Consider the following 25,655-nt stretch of genomic DNA (forward strand, 5'->3'; position numbering starts at 1 on the left):
TTCCCCACAAATTGCTGTGTATGTTTCTTTTTGTATATCTTCTGTAAATCAGTGCTTAGAGCTAAATGCTGACATCACCATACCAACATGCTCACAATGACAATGTTAACATGCTGATGTTTAGCAGGTAAAATGCTTATTAGCACTAAACACTAAATACAACAGAGGCTGATTGGAATGTTTGTTTTACAGGTATTTGGTCGTAAACCAAAGTATTGGACATATAAATATGATGATGATGGTGATGACGATGGCTTTAGAGTTTATGTTCAGCCTGGACCAAAGTGGCGGACCGACCAACCAATGGTGCCATTCCTAGAGTCACGCCGCTAGCAACTTAAGAGGTGTTGGCACTCATGTATTCAAACTTAAAACAGGCTAGCTGTTTCACTCCGTTTCAGTCTTTTCGCTAAGCTAAGCCAAAACATCCAATCTCTAGCTCCTTTCTGAACCCACAGTCATGAGATTGAATCTTTTTATCTTACTCTCTCGTAAAGAAAATGAATTTGTGTAATTCTAAAATGCTGAACCATTACTAGTTTGTCATATATTCACATTTTGGAAATATGAGGTTTTCATCTGCCACTGATGATTCGATGTACGTCATCTGACCAATTATAGCCAATTAAGTAAGTTAGTGCACATAACCTGCTGTACATCAGTGGTAATTCGCATTGGGGACTGTAGCTGAAAAGAATAATATAGAGATTTTAAGTATCAAGTACTGTGTTTTGAGTTGTTAGCTTCTGTCTTGTGTGTTGCACTACATTGTCTGCTGCTAATGCTGTGTGTGTATACCTATACGTGCACAGTGCCATCTCACTTGTAATGTGTGTATGTGGTGTGTCTGTGTAAAGGAGAGTGTGTGTGTGTGTCTCTGCTAGTATTGATTTCATTGTCTCTATCTCTCTCTCCAGCTATATTGTCCTTCAGTGTCTGACTTGCATACACTATGTTGTCTGCTTGTAAGGGAATTAGGTTGTTGTGTGTAGGTTGGTGTCTGTCAGCTTTGGCAGTTGTGGCTTCACACTTGTGCGTCTCATGTCTGTGTATTTGAGCTCAATTTACATTAGCGACCATGGTTCTGTAGACTCGCTGTCTGCTCCATAATAAGAAACCTGTGTGATTCACTGAGAACACATTTTTGAGGTGTTGTCTTTCACTGTGTCTGTGACTTCTCTTCCCTTTGGCCAAATTTACGAGACTCAAACTCAGCATTCCTTGGGCTTCAGACGAGCAGACTGGTGTCCAGTAAGCATGGCGTACTTTGGTGGAAGGGTGGAGAAATTGGGGCTTGTACAGTTAACTGTCTCGCTGTGTTCCCCTCCAGCCTTTAAGGGTTGGTCGTCTTTGTTTGTCAATCAAAGATCAGGCTTGCTGTCTGTCATCACACATTGGCATTCTCTCTGCTGACGTCTACTGTTATGCTGAAACATATAGACTGATAAAGCCTATAATTCTTAATGGTTTCTTATTTTCTGTAAAGCCTTTATTAGCTGTTTGAATGGCTTTGTCGAGCTTAAAGTTCCAGCAGATGGATTGTTTGGGTTATTTTAAGCTACTACTAAAATGGCTCCTACAGTTATTTTAAGTCTTTCATATAATATTTCTTTTATCTGCTTTAAGCCCTTATGGAACTTATAATGTAATAGAGTTGGTAAGATTTTAGGAGATGAAAGAAGGACCAAACCAGCCTGTATCTTTCAGCCTCCCCCACACCAGAGGAGAACAGAGACACACACAAGATGGAGGATCCCGAGGTACATTAGAGCGCCTTCGAAATTATAGCCTGGCCTCACGTAAGCAACCTATAGAGGAGATTATAGTGGGCCTATGACTTTGATTAAGGTCACTCATTTAAGGAGTACACTTGCTTTGTTCACATATGTGCAGACCACCCCCACCCACCACCATAACCACCCCTGCCCGCCACATCTCTGCCTGTGTACTGCAGATAAGGACTTAAGTGCCGCACAACAATGCCGGCATCAGAATGAAAAGTCTACATTTCAACCCTCTCTGTCTCTGGCTGTGGTCCCCACTGCATTCCACCTGTCACTACTAATCCCATGGCCCTCTCCCAATCCATCAGCACAGAGCCCCAGAGCTCAGGAGCGCTTCCAGTCTAGTTTAGCCTGACAGGGCAACATGCAAATCCCTTCACACAGGGGAGATTAGACGGCATGGAGGGAGTGACAAGGGCAGAGGTGAATGGGACGAATTTGGGCCGAGGGCCGCAGTGCTCACTCATGTGTTACAGTTGCGAGCTGGCTGGACGGTGGAGCCTGAATGCAACAGAGTCTCTTTTGAGAGGCTACACGTTCATCCACTACAAAAGGATTACATAAGAGCTTCATTAGCTGTGCACATAGTTTCCAGTGTTTTTGTTGCATGAAACAGTTTAGTGTAGCCTTATATGAGCAGGTTTTGATAGGGTTAGTTTTAAGTTTCATCCAGGAGGTTTGTTTGTTTTGGGTTAACCCTAACCCTAATATTGCCAAACAAGGCTACAATGTTGCGCTCCATTTGTAGGCTCATTCACAAAATGATCAGGCAAGAGTGAAGAAAAGACTCTTAAATGAGTTGTATGTGCTACTTCCGATCTGTTCGTTCGGGTTGGTTCTTGCTTGAGTTCCATTGTCCACTCTTGCAGAATTTCTGCTGGAAGAAAAAACTCAACTGTGCAACTGCAACTCCAAACAAGCTTGCAAGGTTAAACCATGAACAGGAGGGTTTTGAGCTTTCAATTGATAATGCAGTTGTAGAATGTATTGTATTTCAGAAAAAAACATCTTATTAAATAAAACATAGAATGATACTGTTGCTACAGTCTTTTAGCCGTCAGCTAACAAAATCATAGGGGTAAAGAAAGACTAACCACTGGGCAGAAGAAGCCTAAAGAGCTTGATTATCTCCTCAATCAGCAAAAATAGATACATAAATAAGCCCACCCACCAGAGATTCTCACAAGTCAAGTCTCAAGTCTCTCGTGGTTATAATGAGTGTTGTATCACCTGCTGCGTTCAGTCCAGGCTGCTTATAAAACCGCATAGCTATAAGGGATTCTGTAACTGTAACCTGTTTTTCACTTACAGAGCACAACCATGTAATGTGCAATGCAATTAATGACAGCTTATTAATTACTGTAAGTCAACACACCTCCCAGACTCTCAAACGTTACAGGATCAACAATAAACCTGTAACCTGTTTTTCACTTACAGAGCACATCCATGTAGCCTAATGTACAATGCGTCTGCAACCAGTCACAGCTCATAAACTACTGTAAGTCAACACATCCCTCAGACTCTCAAACCAGTCTGTTATAACTAAAACTGCAGCGTTGCATGATCAACAATAAACCTGTAACCTGTTTTTCACTTACAGGGCACAACCATGTAGCCTAATGTACAATGCGTCTACAACCAGTCACAGCTCATAAACTACTGTAAGTCAGCACATCCCCCAGACTCTCAAACCAGTGTAACGTTATAACTAAAACTGCAGCATTACATGATCAACATTAAACCTGTAACCTGTTTTTCACTTACAGAGCACAACCATGTAATGTGCAATGCAATTAATGACAGCTTATAAACTACTGTAAGTCAACACATTCCCCAGACTCTCAAACCCAGTGTAATGTTAACTAAATAAAACTGCAACATTACATGATCAACAATAAAACTGTGAACTGTTTGGAGCCAGCGTTAATAATTAACCCGATGGCAGCCAGCAGGACGTAAATGATTACATTAATCGACCACCACAAGTTTGGCAAGCAAACAAACTCTCATTCATCTTTTCATAACTAACGACAGTCGGACCTATCCTCCCGTAGGTCGTAGCTAGAGCAAGAAGCAAGCTAACATTAGATGGCCAATACTGAGCTAAACATGCTTACTCAACACAGGTAACCTATTTTGCGTTCAGCGCTTCTTTGTTTGGGTCTTGTTGTATGAAGTTTTAAAGCCAAAGTTTATGATGAATGGCACAGCAGCTGCCGGTGTTTGTTGCATTTTTCCAATAAGCAAGGCAGAAACTAGTAGCAACATTCTTGACTGGACGTCATTGTCTTTGTACAACATTAAGGGAAGTGTCATGCCAGTTGGCATCAAATGAATTTTAATTGGCCTTCAGCTGGTTTTGTTGTAGGTGTAGACAGGAGGTTGCCATAGAGCTAAAGGTTACTTGTCAAACAAATAGCAGGTAAGAGTTAGTCTCTGTGGCAGACTTAGGGGGCCTATGTTTCCAGGGTTGTATGTTCCCAGCAGGTGTGTCTCTTGATATAAACTGAGATTGTAAGAAATTGGTAAAGGTATCTTTGCAGTTCAAATTACAAAAGAACAAAGGGAGATGGACCTTTCAAATGCTGTTTGAAATGTAAAAATCCGTTAAGCTACTGTGGAGCTTTCAATGTCTAAAGTAAAGAAAAAGTTCTTGCCGACAGATGTGAGGGCATAGGTTTAGTGTAACACCAGTATACTGTACATAAAGGTGGGTGATTTCCACATATTGATCCAGGGAAAGATACATAGAACATTTGACCTGGGGAACATTTGCTGCATTTTTTTGTTTAACAGGGGGACACCAGGGGGTTGCAATCCCAGCAAAATAGCCATCAATGACTGTGATATAGCAGTATGTTTCTGTAGAATTACTGCATTGTATAAGGATTAAGCCCTCCTTATTAATGGAGATGTGAGCGGTGATTCAGAGGTCTGGAACTAGGCCATTTGCACAGATGATTACACAGAATTTATTACAAATGAGATTTAATGTTACGTGAAACAAGACGATCCATAAACTACTGCCAGAAGGCTAAAGTTACAAACAATCTGTTGTGGAAGAACATTACATGTACTTTTAAGGTACTTCCATTTTATGCTACTTTATACTTCAACCCCACTACAGTTCAGAGAGTAATATTGGACTTTTCATTGCACTGCTTTTATTGAAGAGCTTGGTTACTTTTCAAATGAAGTTTTTAGCACATAAGATACCATAAGAACATGTAAAATATGATCCATTGTTACACATTAAACTACCCAAAAATATGTGAAGTAGGTAAAATTGGCTACACCTTGACCAACAATGTGAAAGTAATGCTAATAATGATCCAATAACAGTATGCCTCTCATAGCCAGTACTTTTACTATTAAAACTTGAAGTACATTTTGTTGTTTTGCTTATACTAATTTACTTATATTTAAGTGAAATTTTAAATGCAGACTTTTACTTGTAATGTAGTATTTTTATACTTTTACTTGATGATCTGAATACTTCTTTCACCACTTAAAATAATGATCAGCCTACTCTTCCTTTTTACTAGATTAATCTATTGTCTGTTTCTCGTCGCGTCTCCTCCGTGTGATTATACCCTCTTAGTGATGTGTAATTTTACCTTTCTTCATATCATTTTACTAATTTCATGACATGGTTCCAACAGGAAAGGCAGAGGATGAAATGGCACAGAATGTATCCCTCTTTTTCTTTATCTTAATAAGGGTTAATGCCCCCTTCTGCTCCCTCAAGACACCCCATAATAATTAATTCAGTGATTAATATCCTGGTCTCCAATGGTAATGTCTCCGTGGAAACTGGAGAAGATGGGGGGGGGGGGGGGGGGGGCTTAAATGAAATGGTTACATGATAGTCATTTAATTGACTACAAATCCCAGATGAATAGAACTTAAGTTATTCTGGTATCTTCTCCTGAGACAGCAGGATGTCACATCACTGCATCACAAGTCAGAAAATATCAATATAAATATCAAGGCAGCCGTCTGCCACTCCATGCAGGTGTAATTGGTCATGGCAATTCCAGGTGTTGTCAGTCACTTCCGTCTCATTGCTTCAGATGGATTATCTTTGTCTCTTCTGATGAGTCATAGTTGCCACATCTCTGGCGAGCTAATGAGAATGCAGTGATGGGCTTGATTAGTCCTGATTAGCTCAGAGTGCGTGCATACTGATGGCAAATTTCCTGATGGCTACAGATGAAGCATAACTTTTCATTTGAGCTGTGGATTTAGGCCAACAAAAGCTGCATTTGAAAAGGAGAAATGACTTTCAAGTGGTCTATCTGCAAGATTCTCATTATTGTATTAATTCAATGTCAATTAGCTTTGTTATCCAGCTGACACACTGCTGTTCTGCTGCTTCACTTATTGCTTATGTCAGCGGTGCTTGTCCTTCGTCACACTCAGTTGATTTGTCGCACTGTTCTTGCAAATTATGGGCATTGCTAGAGGCTCTGATTGTGTGTCCATGTATTATGGTGGTCTGTAGCTTCAAAGTCAAGAGCCAATTTAGTGTTTTATGCTTGTCTATTGTGGTAGCCATTGCTAAGTAGGTAGCTTTAATAAAAAACAAACATCTCCAGTTGCCCTTGAAATTCTTATTCGTGTAACCTTTTGCTCATGACATCATGAGTGCATGCCTGAGTTTTTGTGCTTCATTTCAACTATATTTAGAGGCCTTAATATGTCAAACTAAACAGTGTTTCACAAAAAAGATTGGAGAAAAGTCTGAAAATATTTTATCTCTTGCAAGGCTCAATACCAGATTTGGGTTCAATTTGAACTGCTGAAAGTTTTGTTCTTTAACAAACTCACATTAATAAAGTAAACAAACCGCTTTATGTCACTTCTAATAATAAACTTTATATTTGATATTGTATTTAAACCAAGCGGCAACATCTGGTGCTGAAAAATTAAGCCAACACTGAAGTGCCAAAAAAAATGCAGTTCATCGAATGGCCCCTTGAGGCTGGCTCCAAAAGCGAGTGAATCCCATGCTATAAATCACCAATTAATATTATATTAAGGCCAAGTTATGCATAATTAAGAATGCGGATGCTTATGTGACAGGTGCAAACTGTCACAGGTGAACAGCAGAAACCAGGCTTCATTCGGTCGCCTCAGCTCCACCTCTTATGTAATGTTATGGCTATACATCCACACACATTAAGTTAAGTCTGCTCATTAGGAAATTAGTGGACTTGTTTAAAGTGTGAATGCAAAGCAACAGACAGAAAGAAAGATCTAGAGGAAAACCTTTCTTCAAGGTTGGCAGGCATGATATGGGGCTAACAGAGATGTTATCAACAGGTTAGATCTCCTCAGGACATCCCGCACGCAGGGCGATCCGCAGGATACCCAAGCTAAAAGGGGTCCGGGTCATCTTTGATGGTATATCCCCACCCTACAGGCTTTCTCAGCAGCCAGGGCTGCCGTATGAGCTGGCAGATAGACATCAGTTAAAGGGATCATGAAGGGATTAAGTATTTAAATTCTCAAATAGTGGTCTATGGTCTTTAAATACAGAAGAATATTTTGAAACAGACTACTAGAGACAGCCTTTAGCCTTTATCTTAAGTTTCCTGTTTTATGCCGTTTGTGTATTTGATCATATTTTAGTAACAATCCCCCTTTTTGTGATCTGCTCCCATTTCAATTTACTTACAGTCTGCAGTTTTTTTGATTGCAGTTAAGCAACATCAATAGAAGTCAAGAGAATATAGAGTTGAGTCTTGCTGTCTGAAGCTTAACAGCGATCAAAAGAAACGGAAAGGAGAAATAATTTGAAATAATATGTGAATGAAATCAGTATTTCTGTTAAAAAGAGGAGCCACATTACATGACTGTTGTACTGATGTTATTAGTGCTATACTGAAATTATTATAAGAGCTTCTAGAGTACAGGTTATTCCACCCCAACCTTTGATTTATACCTAACCTTTCTTTGCTTCTGGTTGTTATTTCAGAGCTTACAGTAATACACAGATTTGAAATATTATATCAGGTCTGCAGCTGAGGTGGAGAGGGAGGCTGAGGACAGAAAATAGGTAGGAGCAAAGAGAGGGATTGGAGTGACAGTTTGTCTGCAATGAATAAGTCAAATATTGTGGTCTCGCCCCAGGTATCACCCCGAGAGCCGACTAGCACCACCTCATTTATTTAGGCTCTCCCCAAGGTCCGAGCTCTCCCCCTCTATCCCGCTCCCTATGCCTATAACTTCATCACCTCCTCCACTTCATGTTGCTGTGTTTTCTTCTCTGCCCCCATTTCTTTCTATCTGTCCCACAAACATCCCCTAAATCCTGTGGAAAAACCTGCACACACACTCTGCACCAAATCATCTCTGACAGCAGCTTTTTATTCCATTTTTTTTTTCCCCCACATCAAAGGAAAAAAAAGAGGGAAGTTGGGAATGTGAGCGCATTAAAGTTTGCTACTTCACATCACAGTATGGCAGCTGGTTTGCAGACTGGTGGTCACTGATACTAACATGATTGATAGTGTATTTAATCCTGAGAGATTTACTTTGCCTGATTGTTTCTTTTTATCTTTGACCTCCTCAAAACTTTTTACCCTTTAAATGCCCTTTTTAGTGGCTTCAGATTGAGAAAATAAACATTATTCCACACTGTATGTCAGTATCACATACAATATACAGTTTATTCTATATTCCCTTTTGAAGCGATATGAAGCATACACTAATTCGGTTTGTCTTGTTTGGTATATACAGAAATTGTAACTATTTGAAATAAAATTCTGTGGGATCAACACGTGGCCACACAATATGAGTTCAGGTTGGGAAAAGGTCCTTGTTTTTTGAGGTAAAGAGTAAAGTAATAGATTCAATTGATAAACTACAATTGGTTAGCTTTCAGTGTGGCCGGTGCTCCTTTCTATATATGAAAATAACTTTAAGGTTCTCTGTTGTGTTCAGTTCTTTTACAGTTGAAGATTTATTACATAAATTGTTGCAGATGAGTTCAGAAATGCCACCCACCCAACATGCGGACTATGCCAGCCTTTTTAGAGCTCTCCTATTTTATAAATATAAATCAATTTAAGTGAGCAATTTAAGTGAGTTAAGCAGTAGGGAAAAGTGCTGACTAATTGCTGTATAATAGCTGAAATGATTCTTTTTTGTTTCTACATTTAGTTTTCTTTATGCCCTGAGGCTTCCTGGACTGCTGCGGAGAATCCCATTCCCCCAACACTGGAGCCAATTTCTGTTTTGTTTCCACTTTATTTGTTCTAATACTTTCCCAGTCTGGTTTTCTTGTTTCCCCCACTCGTGGGAAAACTGAGTCCGTACATCATTACAGTCAAGTTCTCCCCAACGTTTTTCACAACATCTAACTGCAGTCAAATATTTTTCGATTTTAATTTTTTTTTGCAGAGCTTTATATTGCACGAAAACACTTGTAATGACCATACTTGGACAGACACATGTATTACTAGAAATGCAGTGATTCAGCGGTCCTCAAAACTGTAAGAGCTAAAAACACAACACTGACATTAACATTTCCCTTACTTAGAAACTTTTTTCCTTTTTTCCAGTTTACTTTCCCTATATTTACAATGGCTACTGGATACACATATACTGCATCATACTGTATGCAGTCAGTGTCGCTAAGCGTACTAAAAAACAATGGTGGGCGACTGACCCTCAGGGCTTCAGCTTGGCGTCAGGTTCATCGTGTGACAATTAGTATGAAGTATTTTGAGTAAAATTGATAATACTAAATGCAATAATATCAGGTAAAACATTAGGTTCATCGCGGTGACACCTGCATTGCTGCCTAATCTTGAAGCCCCTTCTTAAGGACTTCAGTTTCTACTTAATGTGCGAGGGGGCTCAATCTGGGCCCACAGCTAATGTTTGCCCGAGGAACTCCTGGAAGGTTAGGGGTTGGGTGATGCTCAAACAGAAATGGTTTGTAAGATGTGTTGTCTGACCACGTCGGTAATCAGACACACTCAAATGTGGAGTGAAAAGTCATAGAGAGGGGGAGATGTGATATCATTTTAATATGGGGATATCAGCACACATTCTCAGATGGTCTCTCCTGGGAGACATTAATAGTGTTGCACTCTGTTGTACACATGGAAAAAGATAGCTAGAAAAATAAGTTCAAACCCTCACTCCTTTCTCACCTCAGCAGAGCTGGCCAATCACGCTGAGAAGTGGGCATGAATGCCAGATAAAAAAGGTCTGTGGCAAACTGAAACAGGATTTTGTGTCTTTGACACAAAATGTAATATATTTTTTCATTACCTTATTGTGATATTTAAAGAAATGTATTCTCTCGAGTATGAAAACACAACATGACATATTTAGACGGGACTACATGGAACCCAGAACATTTTGTAATGACATTTAAATGCATTAGTAATTACACAAAACTTTGTTTTGCTGAGGCTGTAGCTTATTGCTACAAATTAATCATATTTATTATAAAAGTCTAATGATCAGTCCGTCCATGAGGCTACTCTTTATTATTGTAATTCATATGATGTCAAATCTATTAGCATTGTGCATTCCCATCATTAATTCAAGGTGAATAGAGAAAAACACTGACGTGGCATGAAAATAACCCAAACTCCCAGCACAAAGCACCCCCCTCTGCTTTGTTTACTGCAGGCCCATCAAGACACAGCAGTGTGTCACTGTGCATCAAAGTCAGTGGTATCAGCCAGCAAACACACAGCACAGAGGGTTGGAAGGATGGCAAAGAGACACTCCTTCTCTGGTCCCCTTATTCCACTCCCACAATCCACTGCTGCTCGCATTGGAAAAAAAAGCAAGATCGGGAAAGATGGAGACGGTCTGATAGAGAGTATAAAGGGATTTTGGCAGGTGGGAAAAGGAAATAATGCAGGAGAGAGAAGTGAGAGCATAGAACTCATCCATGCATCTTATTATGCACACTCTCCGCCCCTTTAGTCATTATTTTACAGTTAAATTCTCTGTGCTCAAAAAGCCACAGAAATACTCCATCGTCTCAAGGAGAAGGAAAATGGAATGTGGGGAGAAAAAGAGAGAGAAAGTCATTTGTATTCAAATCCAGAGCTAATACATCAAGTAAGTCTATTTCATGGGCAAAGCTTCTTGTGTGTGCAGTGGAGACATGCTCTACTGCAGCATTCTGTATTGGAAGTTGCCTTAGCCGCTACAGGCACTTTCATCGGTACAGACCGAGAAAACGGAGGTTTCCTCACTGATTCCGACAGTGTGGGTAGAGTGACGGTTCTGTGTAAGACTGTCTTGGCAGAACCCACTTATTTGCTAAAATAAGTATAATAATGTTTATTTAGAAGGTTTTTTAGCGCTGGAGCATTTGGCTATTGGGCATTTATTATATCATTCACTATATGTGGGATTAATTAAGAAAAAGGATGCTGCCAACCTTCCTGTAAACAGTTTTTTTTTTTTGTAATATATGTATGCTGGAAACAATTGAATATGCCCAGATTGCAATAAGACACAGTGGCAAGACCAGCCAAAAAACCCTGACTGTTGCAGTTGCCTTTCTCCTCCCCTTCTCATATCCCCATCTCTCTCTTTCTTTCTCTCTCCATCTGACAAGGAGGCCTGAGGGTTTTGTATTCTCCGCTGTTTGATTTGCACCGAGGGGAGATCTTGTTTGTTCTCCTCAATGCAGCATTTACGGTTTAAGATTCTCCTCACGACCTTCTGCTGCTCCTGAGCAGCGGGCTATCTGTCTCCCCTGAGCGAACAAACAAGAAAAGAACAGTGCCGCCGCTATGCTGGCCGGGGGACCTGCAGCTCTTTTCATCCAACCAATAAACAAAAAGGGAGAGAAGGGGACAAAAGTAGCCAACCTTTTTCTTTATCAGAGCTAGTCAACACAACCTTGTGGGATTTTTTATGAGGCAATCTGCACTAATGAGGGGTAAATACAGCTCTGGCAGGTTTAAGTGTTGTTAGAGCTCCATCTTGTGGTAATAAATCAGCATTTTCCACAGTGGTGGCTAGTCTCTCCATGCTTTACACAGTCACATTTCATTCCTTGTAATTGCTGACAGTTGTCTAATTGTTGTTCTTATACTCTGTCATTGTATTTTCCAACACTGACTGACTGTTTTGGTATCTCTTTCTATCTTACCCCACTGACCCTCTTCCTCCTCTCCTCCTTACCCTTATTTTACCTCCTACACCACTCCAATAATTTATTATTCCCTATTCTACTTGTCAATATGGCAATTCCCTCCTTTTGTTCCTTTTATTTTTATCTTGTCCATGCTCTACATTATCCTCTGCCTTCTAATCCTTCCAAACTGTCCCTGCAATATTCTTCCACTTTCCTCCACCTCCCTCCTTTCGTTCTCCAAGATCGTTATCGGGTCGAATTGTTGGAGGAGTATGGTGGTTCTTCACTCTCATCATCATCTCGTCCTACACGGCTAACCTGGCCGCCTTCCTCACTGTGGAGAGGATGGTTTCCCCCATTGAGAGCGCAGAGGATCTGGCGAAGCAGACAGACATTGCCTACGGCACTTTGGACTCTGGCTCGACCAAAGAGTTCTTCAGGGTGAGTTGCTGTTACTGGGGTTAATGGTCTGTTCTCAAGCAGGTAGGGGGAACCGGTGTGGCACTCACATATTTACACACCAGAGTAAAGGTCATGATCTCGCCATCCTCTAAACATTTGCAGAAACATAAGGGAGCTTTGCAGGTCTCCACGGCAAACCTGTGTCCTATAAATTACAGTTATGTAGTCTGTATTAATTTTAGGGAAATGTAATTGCTGTTCTTGATGTATAGTGGCAAGGTTCCAATTGAACAAAGTTACACATTTTTGTATTGCGCCCAATTTGTAAGGAGGTTGCAGGGGTGGATGTAAAAAGATAAGATAAAACATTATTGATCCCAGAGGTGAAGTTCACAGGCTTTGAGGTAAGAAAACAGACAAAGTAAATGAAAGTAAATTGAATATTACCTGAGATTCAATCAAATCTTCTAGGTACACTTGCACAAAATTTTTGAAGGAACTCAGCAGTATTGAGGAGATCATTCATTCTGACCTGCAGACACTCATTCTTGTATTGCTGTTCAGCCCTTTGCCAAACATACTGCCTTCTCCTACAGCCAAAAATTTCAGATTTTGACTCATCAGTCCAGAGCTCCAGGTGCCATTTATCTGCACCCCAGTTCCCGTGCTTCTTTGCAGTTCAGTCACATGGCCTTGCTTATGTGTCGGTGGTTTGGCTTTTTGGCCACAAGTCTTCCATGAATGCCACTTCTGACCAGACTTCCGAACAGTAGATGGGTGTACCGGGGTCCTACTGTTTTCTGCAGCTCTGAGCTGATGGCATGGATGGAAGTAAGCATGATATGTCTTCCTGATGCATGATACTGCATCCACTGTCCTCATCGTTGCCTGTGTTTTTGTGCTTATTCAAAAGAGCTTGGACAGCACATCTGGAAACCTCTGTGCCAGATAGCATAGTGTATAGCGTGTCTGTGAATCTCACCTCACTGCACAGTGAGCCGCTAACAGCAGCTTTACGGTCTGAGCAAGCTAGCTGCTGGGTGCTAGTCGAAGTTACACAACATTGCCAAGCAAAATAATTTCTGTAGTTTGTAGTAGTTTTTCACATATCGTCACCTTCAGGGCATGTCTATCAAGTCAATTTACATACCACAGCAACGCACACACAGCGGTGCGGAGCAAAATGGGCTTCCATACAGGTTTAACAACTAAAAAATGCACTGTCGTAACAATTTTGCGGTTTTCGCAACAGCCCTACTTGTTAGCCAAGATTGGCTGTTCCTAACACAACTGACCCTTCGCTAAGCCACGCCCCGAATATGCAGCTGGCCAATCACAGTGCAGTAAAGGACTCACTTTAACTGAGGTCCGACACTTTCATGGCTGCACTCCATTGACTCTAATGGAAAAGGGGTCGTTTTCCATCTGTTTTTTGCCATATTTTACCAAAATATGGTCAAATGTGGTCGTTCCTGGATCACTTATAATAGTGAGAATCACTACCCAGATAGGATTAAAGGAGAACTACAATTTATTCCCTTTCCAAAACCTAAAACAGCTGTTTCTGTTTCAGTTAATGATTGTGTTTCAACCTACATACTGAATTGCTGATTAACAGCACCTGTTTGGTACAATTGTTTAATCATACAATTAGGGATATGCCTACAAAATCTCTGACTTTGTGCAGGAGTACCTAGAAGAATTGATGCTGTTATGAAGGCAAAGGGTGGTCACACCAAATATTGATTTGATTTGGATTTGTTTTCTTGTCACTCACTTTGCATGTTGTTAATTGATAAACATAATATATTGTGTGTATGTCTATTAAAAAGCATACCTACTTTACCGCATTTTTCCACGCCTCCACACTATATATGCAGTTGCACATATTGATCCTTTGTAGCAAGAATATGGTAAATTTTTAAAACCGAGTAAACCAATAATGCCATCTTTTGAACTTGTACACCATGTTTTCTCTACCTGGTGTTGTATGCGGATATGCTTTCTCCATCTTCCCTGTCTCTCACACAAAATCTACCTTTGAACCTCCAACCCCCTCAAAACCCCACAGCGGTCAAAAATCGCCGTCTATGAGAAGATGTGGGGATACATGAAGTCTGCTGAGCCCACAGTCTTCACCAAGACCACGGCTGAGGGCGTGGCGCGGGTCCGCAAATCCAAAGGGAAATACGCCTTCCTTTTGGAGTCCACCATGAATGAATACACCGAGCAGCGCAAGCCATGCGACACAATGAAAGTGGGAGGCAACTTGGACTCCAAAGGCTACGGAGTAGCTACACCCAAGGGTTCACAGTTAAGGTGGGTGGAATAGTGTAACAATATGTTATACGTGTTGTTATGGTATTCCACCTTCCCTGGTGTGCCGCCTTTTGTATCTTTATCTGTTTACTTTGTTTACTTACTTTGCTTGGGAGGGGTGGGGGGCATTTTAATGTGTTTGTGTTGTGGGCAGAAGTAGTGGCTTTTTGACATCTGTGTTTGTTGCATGCATGTGGGGGTCATTGTGATGACGCAGGGGTGGTTATTTCATTTCTTTTCTTTACAGCTCTCCACACCAGGTAAGCCTTTGTGCTCGTGCTTGCTGTTTGTGCAGAGATGTTGGAATGGCATGCTTGAGGCTCTAGTATACTTGACTCATCTGAAAGTGTCTTATTTAGATAATCTGCATTTTTATACACAGACGCAATTAGCTGAGATATTTTGCTAATGCTACTTCAGCTTTCCTTCACGGCTGACTGGTTCTTTCTTTTCAGCTAAGTGACTGAAATAGTGTTTTGGGAGCCATTTGAATGCTCAGCCCTGGGTAACTCTGCCAGACTCTGTCACTACCTCTCGCACATGGTGGAATTTACAGACCTGCCAGAGAATACAGTGTCATTACTGTGGGGAGTTGTACTTTCAATCCGCAAACTCATCGATCAAAGCCCGCCGGCAAGGTCTCACTGTAGGGAATGGATGGCTGAACTAAAGGCAGAACTTCACAGGTGTATGCATGTGTGCACATGTCTGCAAACCAGTGGAGAACAGCTCCATGATCACTTTGATTAGAGGTATGAGAACTTTGTTGTGTAATACAAGTTAGAAAATACCAGTGAGAGAACTTTTATAAAGGCTCTCAGCAACTCTAGTGTATAAATAGATAATATTGGAGCCTTGCTATCATTTATCACATGTAATTAGAGAGTGCAATGAAAACATTAGTCACACGTAATGGTTGTTTATTCTTTGTGAATAGGTACTAACACGGTAATTTTTTCCAACTCCTCACAGCCAGTAAATCAAACCCTGTTAGTTGTTTTCTGTAAATTCCTCTGCCCATAAAGCCTGAAGTAGAGCAGAACAGCTGCTGGTGAAATTTTTCAGCCACGGCTTTGACCAGGAAGAGTCCCTGACAGATCACGGTAGTCCCTTCCTCCAGGCCACCATCTTGATGTTCTGGGGATTATCATCTTCTGTCAGTCACTTGTCCGAATATCAGCAAGGAAACACACCAGCAACATCAAGAGCAGGCAACATTGTTGGTCAAGGCTGTTATTTCACATGGCTCTGCAACAACAACATCATCAGCAAAAACTGAAATATTAGCTGTGCCGCTTTGTGCTTCTCATCCATTTCCATTTCTGAGTGTTTTTTATTTTTCATAATGATGCAAATAAATTAAAAGGATCAAAAGGCACGCTGAGGCAAATCTCTCTCTCCACACTATCGTCAGACATCACGACAGCAGCCTTCAAAAGAACCCATGAAATCAAAATGCACACTTATTTTAAACAGCTTTTCATAGATATTTTATGCAAGTCAATCATGATTTTCCAGTGCAGCTTAATGCTCTGAAATCCTGTGAGCTTTGAATTGGCTGACATACATACTGTACAACTGTATACATGTGTAAAACAAGTCCAAATTATTTAGAGGTGTCTGTTTCTCGAAGCACTGTCTGATGCGGATATTTTCGGACTGACTGTGTTGATTGCTAACATTTTGTGCCAATATTTTATGTTTTAAATTGGACAATTTCTGTGACAAAAATGATGTATTACTCAATTAAGTATTGTGTTTTCCATGTTTTGTTCCTGAGTTAGAAAAACATTATGTGGGTCAAAGGAGGAACTGTTACCTCAACAGTCAAGCTTTCCAATCTTGCACCGCACATATTCAGTTTACAGTCATAATGGTGGCATATTTACCACTCTAAATTTGTCATTTTTACAGGAAATGCAGCTTTTCATTGTCTAGTTGATTAGAATAATGTGGATTTTGTCGACTGGAATGATCAGATTTTTAATTTAAGAAAAAAAAAAGTATTGGCCCTATATGTCAGGCTAACTTTGCTGTAAGCTTATTAACATTAATATATATTTTTTTTTTCACTTAACAACACATTAAAGGGAGGAGATTCGTGTTCAGTGTGTGTCTGGGTCCTGGGATGGGATGTGACCATTGAGAGCATTAATGCACTTTTCCACCCTTGTCCCTCTCTTACTGCTACTCCTCCCTTCCCCTCCCCCCCTCTCTTTCTTCCCTCCCAAATTGGACAGCATACTCACCCCCCTCTCACCAAATATGTTTTATCGTTTTCAAGAAGTGCAGTTAACCTGGCAGTATTAAAACTCAATGAGCAAGGCCTGTTGGACAAATTGAAAAACAAGTGGTGGTACGACAAAGGAGAGTGTGGCAGCGGAGGCGGTGGCGAGAAGGTTAGCCGCTATGTCGCTATGCCCCTGTGATCTTAATGCGGGTAAAAGAGAAATGTGTTTTGCTGGTAACAGGAGCATCTGCCGGGTCGATCAACACAGTTACACTGCTGACTAGGAAACTGCTAGTTTTAATCTTGAGAGGAGAGCGAGTACTGTCAAAGCAAAAATATTTGCTTATACCGTTTATGTAGAAATTAGAATGATAAAACAATTTTAAAGTTTTGTTAAAATTTAGTTATTAGAAACTTGTTTAAAATAAGAATCTTACAATGTGATAGTAGACCCATATTGGGTGTTAAAGCTTACTACAAGTATAAAGTTATTTTTCTCAGCCAATAGTTTCGGGTTGACAGTACTAGCCTCTGTGCTTGTTGTAAGAAAGGTCCCGGCAGTATGCGCCCGTTCCAGAAAAGCGATGCAGCCGGGGCCCCACATATATATGTCTGTTAGCTCTGCCCTGTCCCTTTAATACCTCCCAATAAACCCAATCCTTGTTACAAATAACTATCTTGACCAATGAGCAAAGAGACATGTAGCTTAGGTGGGGCCCCACCCGGCTTCGTCACTTTGTGAAGAGTACTGAGCTGCTCTTGTTGGGCTTCTTCTGATTGAATAACATAAAATAACATGTCCTATGATGTTATTTATGTTATTTTCCCCACCCCACCCTTCCCCTGCCCCCCGTGATTTGAAGAACGCCTGTAAACCTTGCCGTATTGAAACTGAGTGAAGCAGGAGTCTTAGACAAACTGAAAAACAAATGGTGGTACGATAAAGGGGAGTGTGGACCCAAGGACTCGGGAAGTAAGGTCAGTCTCCACCAGCCCGGGAGCCTCCCCTCCTCTCTTTGTCTCTATGCACACTTTTATAACGCTGGCAGTACTGTTCTGTTATTACAGCAGGCTGGCTGATATGACGCACCCACATAATACTCTGAGAAAGAGCGAGTGACAGACGTGCAGGTAGAGACTTAAGGCGTAGCCTGAGGGATACAGCATGACAGAAACAAGGCATGACGCAGCGCTAACAGTTTTACAGCAGCTAAGCTATGTGTTGCAACTGCAGATGAAGGATCACACTCACATTGGTTGTCACCAAAGATGGTCCCAGGGCATGTTGAGACGTTACTGTATGTCACACTAGATGTCAGTACTACTGTAAGCCTCAGCTGTAGTAGCACACTCAAGACTGATCCACGCTGTTAATGCACTGGAGCATGGAGAGAGCGGCCACATTATAAATAAAACAGCATGTACCTTCCACATCAATCATGTCCGCTTACTCAGATCATTAGGTGCAGGACACACACCCTATCACCTGCAAATGAGACTAAGCATGACAGGCAATCTTTTTGTGTCAAGGTAATAAGTTGAATGCCTCTTAAGGATGTAGGTGATTTATCTGAGGGAGGTAAATGGCAGGGAGGAGCAAGAGTCAGAGCTCAGTGAGACCAGCTGCATACATTTGAATTAAAGGGGTTAAAAGGTGAATGTCAGAACTGAGAGACAGAGAAGCCTGTTGAAATATGGAGGGAAATTAGAGGGCTAGTTCATCCAAATTACAAACACATATTTTCTCCTTTGCCTCAACTATATGTAGCTATGCAGATACTATTAATAGCATTTTTACATATCAACAGCAACATTTCTTTTCAGGAACAGTGTCCTTGTCGCTTTAAAAAAGTCCACAGAACACGTCAACTGTTTTCGAAGGGACTATCTCTGCATTTACACTTTGCAAGTTCAGGCTGTCTGAAAGGAGACAATCATGAGAGAATCGTGGGGAAACCTTTGATCAAAAATTGGTCTAAGATTGCACAGAGAGTTGTTCAACGACCGATTTGGAACTTTGACATCCAAAGTCTGACATTTTCATAAATTTAGGACCAAATTCTTACAGCGTGGCTGCTGGCGCGACCCGCGTCTGCAAACCAAACAGTCACAGTATGGCATGAAATGGCACACAGTGCACTGGCCGGCATTTTGTAGGTGCCATTTTTTTATTAATGTTTATTAATGTTTATTGTAGTGTTTATTAATCTGCCGCTTTTTCAAAACAAAATGCATGAGGCAAGTGAGAAGGTTTTTGTAATTTGGTTGAAGGGACTCTTTAATGCAGATAGATAGAGCTTTCTGACATATTAGGCTGGATGATAGCAGGAGATTATTTTTGCTAGCATGGCTACATACAGCTGTGGAACAGTAGACTGACAAGATAGAGTAGTGATACATGATGTTTTGTGTGTGTGTGTGTGTGTGTGTGTGTGTGTTTGTTTGTGTGTGCATGATGTGAAGTTGATGTTAGATTTTTCCATATTGCCCTGTCTTATTTGTGTATAAATGTTGAGTGTATGTGTGAACTTACTGCTGCCTCTGCTAAAACTAGCGCTGACTTTTGTGTTTTTGTTCCTCTCCCCGTCGGCTACAGGACAAGTCGTCCCAGGCCCTCAGTCTGAGCAACGTGGCGGGGGTCTTCTACATCCTCGTCGGGGGCTTGGGCCTGGCCATGCTGGTGGCCCTCATTGAATTCTGCTACAAGTCACGCAACGAGGCCAAGAGAATGAAGGTGGAGGCCCAGTCCCAATCCCAGTCCCAAAACCCTCATTACCACCATCCCCACCACCACTGCTACCCCTGCCAGACAGGCAGCCCCCACCATAGCCCCGAGCCTAACCAAAGCCAGAGTCCGAGGCCCAGCCCCAGCATCCCCAACTTAGCCGAGTTTAGCGAGGTTTTCAATGGGTATGGCAGCGATGGGGAAGCTGATAAGATGTAGTTGGGGTTTTCGATAAAGCTCCGCTCAAGCCTTTGCTCCCCCCTCACTAGCTCCCTGCACAGAGACTGTAAGTGAAACCTATCGTATCCCTGTGCTAGCTTTGCCATGCTGAGTGACTGTCGTGACCAGTGACGAACTGCTTCCCACTTCTCTGTCTTATCTGCTCACCATGTGGTCTTGTGACGTCCTGGTCTGCGTTGGAGCTTTTTCTCAATGTGACAGGAAGCGATGAGTCATCCTCAGACATGACGTCGCCTGTACTGCTTCGCAGCTTGTGTGGCTGCAGACATTGGCCCTCATTTATCGAGCGTGCAATACCGTGTGACCCATTTTCCTGCCAAAATCAAAATGTATTACTCATTCTGAACCAGAAGATAATAATCATGTCTGGTATTCATAGGAATTCAATAATGTTGAAAACTGATAAATGCCATGATTGATAATCCTCATCAAAATCAGTTTAGATAGCTGTAACATGTTTGAGTTAATGAAGATGAAATGTGAGAATCAAAATGCAATTTTACACAAATGAAGTGAGATTAGGTTGTTTCAATGGCATATAAATCATAACAACTTAGAACACATTTATGAATGTATTAGAAGTCAACGTGCTGTTCTTGAATTTGACAGAATTTGAGTGTTACTGTTCACAACTGTAGCTATGCAGCTATTCCACTGGAATCACAGCATGTTAACAGGTAGGAGAGGCATGGTAAATGAGGACCAGTGTCTTATTTGTACCCACACGTCTACACTTTCATCAAACTGCAGTACATTCGTCCATCTAATGTCTAGTCATAACCTCTGACGCTCCAGTGCCTTGTTTTCCCAGCAGCGAACCATCAAAAGTTCTTTGCAGCCTCGTGAGGGTGTAAACACACACACACTCACTCACTCACTCTCTCACACACACAAACACACACACACACAAACATGAATAGTACATGGTGTAGCTCAGGGATATTACTGTCTCAAGTCTGTCAGTTACAATAGTACAGCCACAGAACAAATTTAATGAGAGACCAGCCCTGAGCACACAGGAAGCACTATATAATAAAGCCATATTTAAACACTACAGTGTAAGGCTAAAGTAAACTTAAATGATATATCCCTCGAGCTGAGCTGATTTTATTGGTGTGAGCTGTTTTCTGCAGATATTTCCCCCAGGTCCTTGACCATTAGACTTTCAGATATCTTTTCACACTGGGTGTATATCTGTCCAATGTGGTTATGTGTCCCCCATCAGCACTTCAGCACAAACTCTTCATTAGCTTGACTGTTGCTTAGTCAGCTTCCCTGTCCCACTGCCTGCAACTATCACTCACTGTGTAATAATTCTGTCGCTAATGGATTTACATGTAGTATGGGGCTGGCTTGATATTGTACTGAATGGCTATGAAAGGTGTTTTCTGACTCTGTGGTTGCTACACTACTGTATATATATTTAACTGGACAGCTGTATTGTATTGTGAGGCTGTTAATGTTAAAGCAGATTGGAGTTTTAGCTCTACTGAAGTTTCTTTCTCTTTTAAATTGTATGCACATCACCTTTTAAAATGTATTTCATTACAAACATCAGTAAGTGAACGCATCACTGCGACATTCTAACGGTTGAGCAGGTGCGATCCTTCTGTTACAGCATTAGCCTGTTTCATTCAGCTCTGTACATTTACAGGCACTCTTATTAAGGTTTAAACCAAGCATTTGCAACGTAATAATCACATCATGATCATTTATGCAGCTTTCGCAGTTTTCCACCTATTTCACTGTTATCATAACAGATAGAAATTAAGGTCAGAGCTCCATATGTTTGCAGGTAACTGAGAACTACTATAAAAAAATGTTAATTTTCAAAACTCATAGTCATTTTGAGATGTTTGTCAGAATTTTAAAGATCACTCTGGATCAAAGCATGGACTATATACGGAAGAAATGTGTCCTTTTTACCTGTTTTACCTTAGGCCTGCGCTGTATTAATTCCTTAATAGTCATCTTCGTGTACCATCTAAAACTCCAATCTGCACTGTACAGTTGTTCTTATTTTCACCTGCTCCATACACAAACCTCTCTCTTTATTTTTCTCCTCAGCTAACATTTACAGAAGCCATGAGGAACAAGGCCCGTCTGTCCATCACAGGCAGCGTTGGGGAGAACGGACGGGTGCTGACGCCCGACTGTCCCAAGGCCGTCCACACTGGTCCTCCCCTCCGCCAGAGCTCCGGCCTCGCCCTGGTCTCCTCTGAGCTCCCATGAAAACCAAAAACCTCTCAAGTGCCTTATTCCAAAAACAAGAAAAAACAATAATCACACCGCCCACGAAACAACCAGAGACTAACTACAAAGAAACAGGATTCACACACCCAACAGGTCACCTCCAGTGGGCGAGACAGGGACGACGGAGGCGCAAACAACAAATCCCGCTGTTAGAAGTTATGACTTGTTGCGGATCAATGATTTCTCTCGGAAATCTGCGGAAACCAGAGGCAGAACTATCTCCATTTTATAATTGTGTGGCCACAAGGAAGCAGGAGTATGTTTGAATCAAAGGGAATTGACTGGAGCCTTTAGCACTCCAGTGATGGAAGAGCAACAGAGGGGAAGAAAATGAATAATATCATGATACATGATAAAGACGAAGACCAGAAAACTGTAAACTTGAAACTCAAAACTGTGCATTTTTGGATTGCTGTTAATTGGCAACAAAACTGAACCACAATCAAGATTGTTTTCAAACTGAACAGTATTTGCTACAAAGACATGAGCAGCGTTCAAGAGACAACAATCTCACGAGATATCAACAAGGGACACTGGGAGAGTTGTAGCTCAGTGCCATGACGATACGACGAAAAATATTTGTATTCATGATAACAAAAAGGAAATCTATTGATATTGAATATATGAGTAAATGTAGGAAACTGTGAAAATAAGTAAATATGTATATTCCGTTAAAAACAAAATGAAGAATTTAGCTGTACATAGGGTGGACTGTGTAACATGCTTGCTTTTTAAACAGATGTACATAGCAGATAATGTAGTGGACAGACAGACAGTTCTTTTTTGTAAATCATCTTTAAAGATTTTATTCATCGCAATACTGAAAAAGATGATGCCACTTGAAGGAGGAGACATGTGGAAGGCAGTGTTAAATGTGTTGAATACTTAACTGTATCATATAGGAACATTCAAACTCTAAATGTGAAGGGGTATCAGCTGCCCAAATATTCTGATACCTGTTGCATACAAATTCATTAATATATTCAACAATGAATGTTAAGTAGCTCCACCCCCAATCCTTAAACCACAACCCTCACTGTGCAGACGTAGACCCAGACAGTTGCTCATGAGTAGAGCTTTATAAATCAAGTTTCTGCAGTCAGAATATAACTATTTTTTTCATTCTTTAAACTATTTTTTGTACTGAGAAATGAAAAAAGAAACTGTCTGTCTCCTGGTTTTAAATGTAGACAGTCAAGTACTATCTGGGTAGATCTTTTAGACCATTATGTGTGACATGAATCCAAATGAGGATGCGAAATAAAAAAAAAAAAAAGAAAGAAGCCATTTCTCTCAATATATGTTATATGAAGTATGTAATGACGTCGAACCCGAGCTGATGAAGCCACTGTTTGTCTGTTGAACAATGATTAGAGCCCTTCCTTACTGAAACACTGTGGATCCCCCAGGGAGGCTGGACACACTGTAGCAGAAATGTATTGGCTCCAGTCTCACTGACTGAAGTGTCCTCATCTCTTTTGGACAAATGGAAGGACAATCTGCAATAGGATACAAGACGCCACATCTTCAGCAGCACCAGCCAACGATGTCGTTGGTTCTAAATGTTTTTGTTTATTCCTGGCTCTCATCTGGTTCGTTCTGTTCCACGTGCTGCGGTTGGACGGGGAAGTTTTTAGCAGCGCAGAACCCAGCTGAAATATTTCAGGTCATGCCTTTTTTTCCTGCCATCCATCTTTAGAGCTGAAGTGTAATATGGCGTCTTATTTTGGTTCAATTGTACATCTTTATTTTGATCTTTTTTAAGTAAAAACAAATTTCAAATTGCAATGTACTGTGTCAGTTATTGAGACATTGAGATAAGAGAGTAACATGGTTGGTGTTGACCTGAGAGCAAAATGTGTCATTGATATTAATGGTCTCCAGGGGATGAATGTTACTGTTTTTGGTGGCCCCTTTACCAAGCCTGAAGCCCCAGACCTAGCCCACCAAAAGCTTTTAAGATTTGCTGTGCTGCAATATGTCTGTAACAATTTAATTAATTGTTACTTTGCTTTGAAATATGCACCACAAAAGCACAGTAACGACTGACATAAGGAACAGTTTTTTAAATTGTCACTTTTACACCTAGCTGTTTCACCCTGCTTCCAAGTATTGATGCTAAACCAGCTGCCAGCTGTAGACGTGAGAGTGGTATCAATGTTCTCGTCCAACTCAACAAACAAAAGCAAATATTTTATTTAATTGGCTACTGCTTTATCATCTGATCTTGAGGAGGGTTACTGTGTCAAAATTTACCTTTATTTCTGCTAAAATTGTGCTTACAAATTTGCATTTAATCAAATTACCTTGCATCACACCTGCGGCCAAGTAGTATAAAGCATATAAACATACACATTGCAGAGAGAGTGATGGGAACAGAGGAGTTAATAAGGATCCAGCTGCTTCTTTTCTTTTCTCTTCTCTTGCCCTTGAGCTTATGTCCCGTAACAAATATCAGGCCAAAATTTTCACTTGAGTACATGATCATAATCAAAAGGGCAGAGTGCCATGAAATGTTTATAGCATGCTCATCCTTGTTACATCCTAATTACAGGATAATGGCACACTGAATTTCCTAAAACTCTCTGGAGTCAGACGCATGATTAGGTGACCTGACTGGGAGCAAATGGAACAGGACAAGTCTGTCTCCGGCTGAGGTATGATGAATTTACTTCTTGTTAAATTTCAGTGATTAAACTGTTAAAATATTTGTATGTAACCTGCCAAAACAACAACAATTTGTCAAGAACAAACCCAGTAATGACCGTTACACAATCATTTCTAGTTGGACCAAAATCTGCTTCGATTGCACATTGAAGCAGTTTTTGGTGTGGACACTTGACTATTATTTTAAGACAGAATTTGCGTAAACCTACATGCGATGATTTATACTAAAGCTTTACTACTGCTGCTTTGTGATTTCACATGACACGTGGCTGTAATTTAACACTGTTTTCTATCAGGTTTAACAAGGTTATTACGTGTGATATACAACACTTTTTATAGTGTACTCCCAGTTCATCCTGAGGTAATGCAATTCAAACTGTATATGTATTTCTGTGAAGTCTGATTTTGTTTTGTTAGGTTAAGACAAGACTATTGATCCCTTGGTGACATCTACAAGCTAAAAGCCAGTATATATAGTTAAAAGAATCATCCCCACTTTTACCAACTGCAACATCAGAAATGTACATAGTAATGCATCAATAATTATAATCCAGTGCATTACTCTGAATAACACCTACTGGTGTTACTTTATATACTCAGCAAAAAAAGAAACGTACTCTCACTTACAACTGCTTTTATTTTCAGCAAATTTAACATGTTTATATTTGTATGAACATAAAAAGATTCAACAACTAAGACATAAACTGAACAAAGTTTCACAGAACTGTGAGTAACTGAACAAAGGGTGGTCAAAATCATCTGGTGTGGCTCTGTGGTCCGGTGCAGGTGTTGTCACATGTTGTCTGCCACTGCAAGGATGATCAGCTGTCCTTCCTGTGTAGTGTCCTGAAAACGTGACGTTTCTTTAATGCTAATACTTTTGTATTAGCTCCTATCCCCAGCTACACGTTT

General features: G+C 40.8%; 1 protein-coding gene across 5 annotated transcripts in view; it reads left to right on the forward strand.

The window, feature by feature from the left end:
• gria4b (glutamate receptor, ionotropic, AMPA 4b) overlaps positions 1-23,864 on the forward strand; it is a 125,509-nt gene extending 101,645 nt beyond the window's left edge. The window contains exons 12-16 of one of the 5 annotated variants that reach the window (XR_005443126.1): positions 12,150-12,348; positions 14,381-14,628; positions 16,913-17,027; positions 19,455-19,869; positions 21,891-22,000. Coding sequence is in view for 4 of the 5 variants with exons in the window: in XM_038709302.1 (XP_038565230.1) it covers positions 12,150-12,348; positions 14,381-14,628; positions 16,913-17,027; positions 19,455-19,802 (910 nt within the window). In the remaining variant the exon portion in view is untranslated. The other 4 variants (XM_038709304.1, XM_038709305.1, XM_038709302.1 and 1 more) reach the window with 4 other exon arrangements.
• Positions 23,865-25,655: the final 1,791 nt, after the last annotated feature.

This window comes from Micropterus salmoides, unplaced genomic scaffold (assembly GCF_014851395.1).
Source record: "Micropterus salmoides isolate LMB-PRFRI ecotype aquatic unplaced genomic scaffold, ASM1485139v1 Ms_hic_scaffold_9, whole genome shotgun sequence".
NCBI classification, from domain to species: Eukaryota; Metazoa; Chordata; class Actinopteri; order Centrarchiformes; family Centrarchidae; genus Micropterus; species Micropterus salmoides.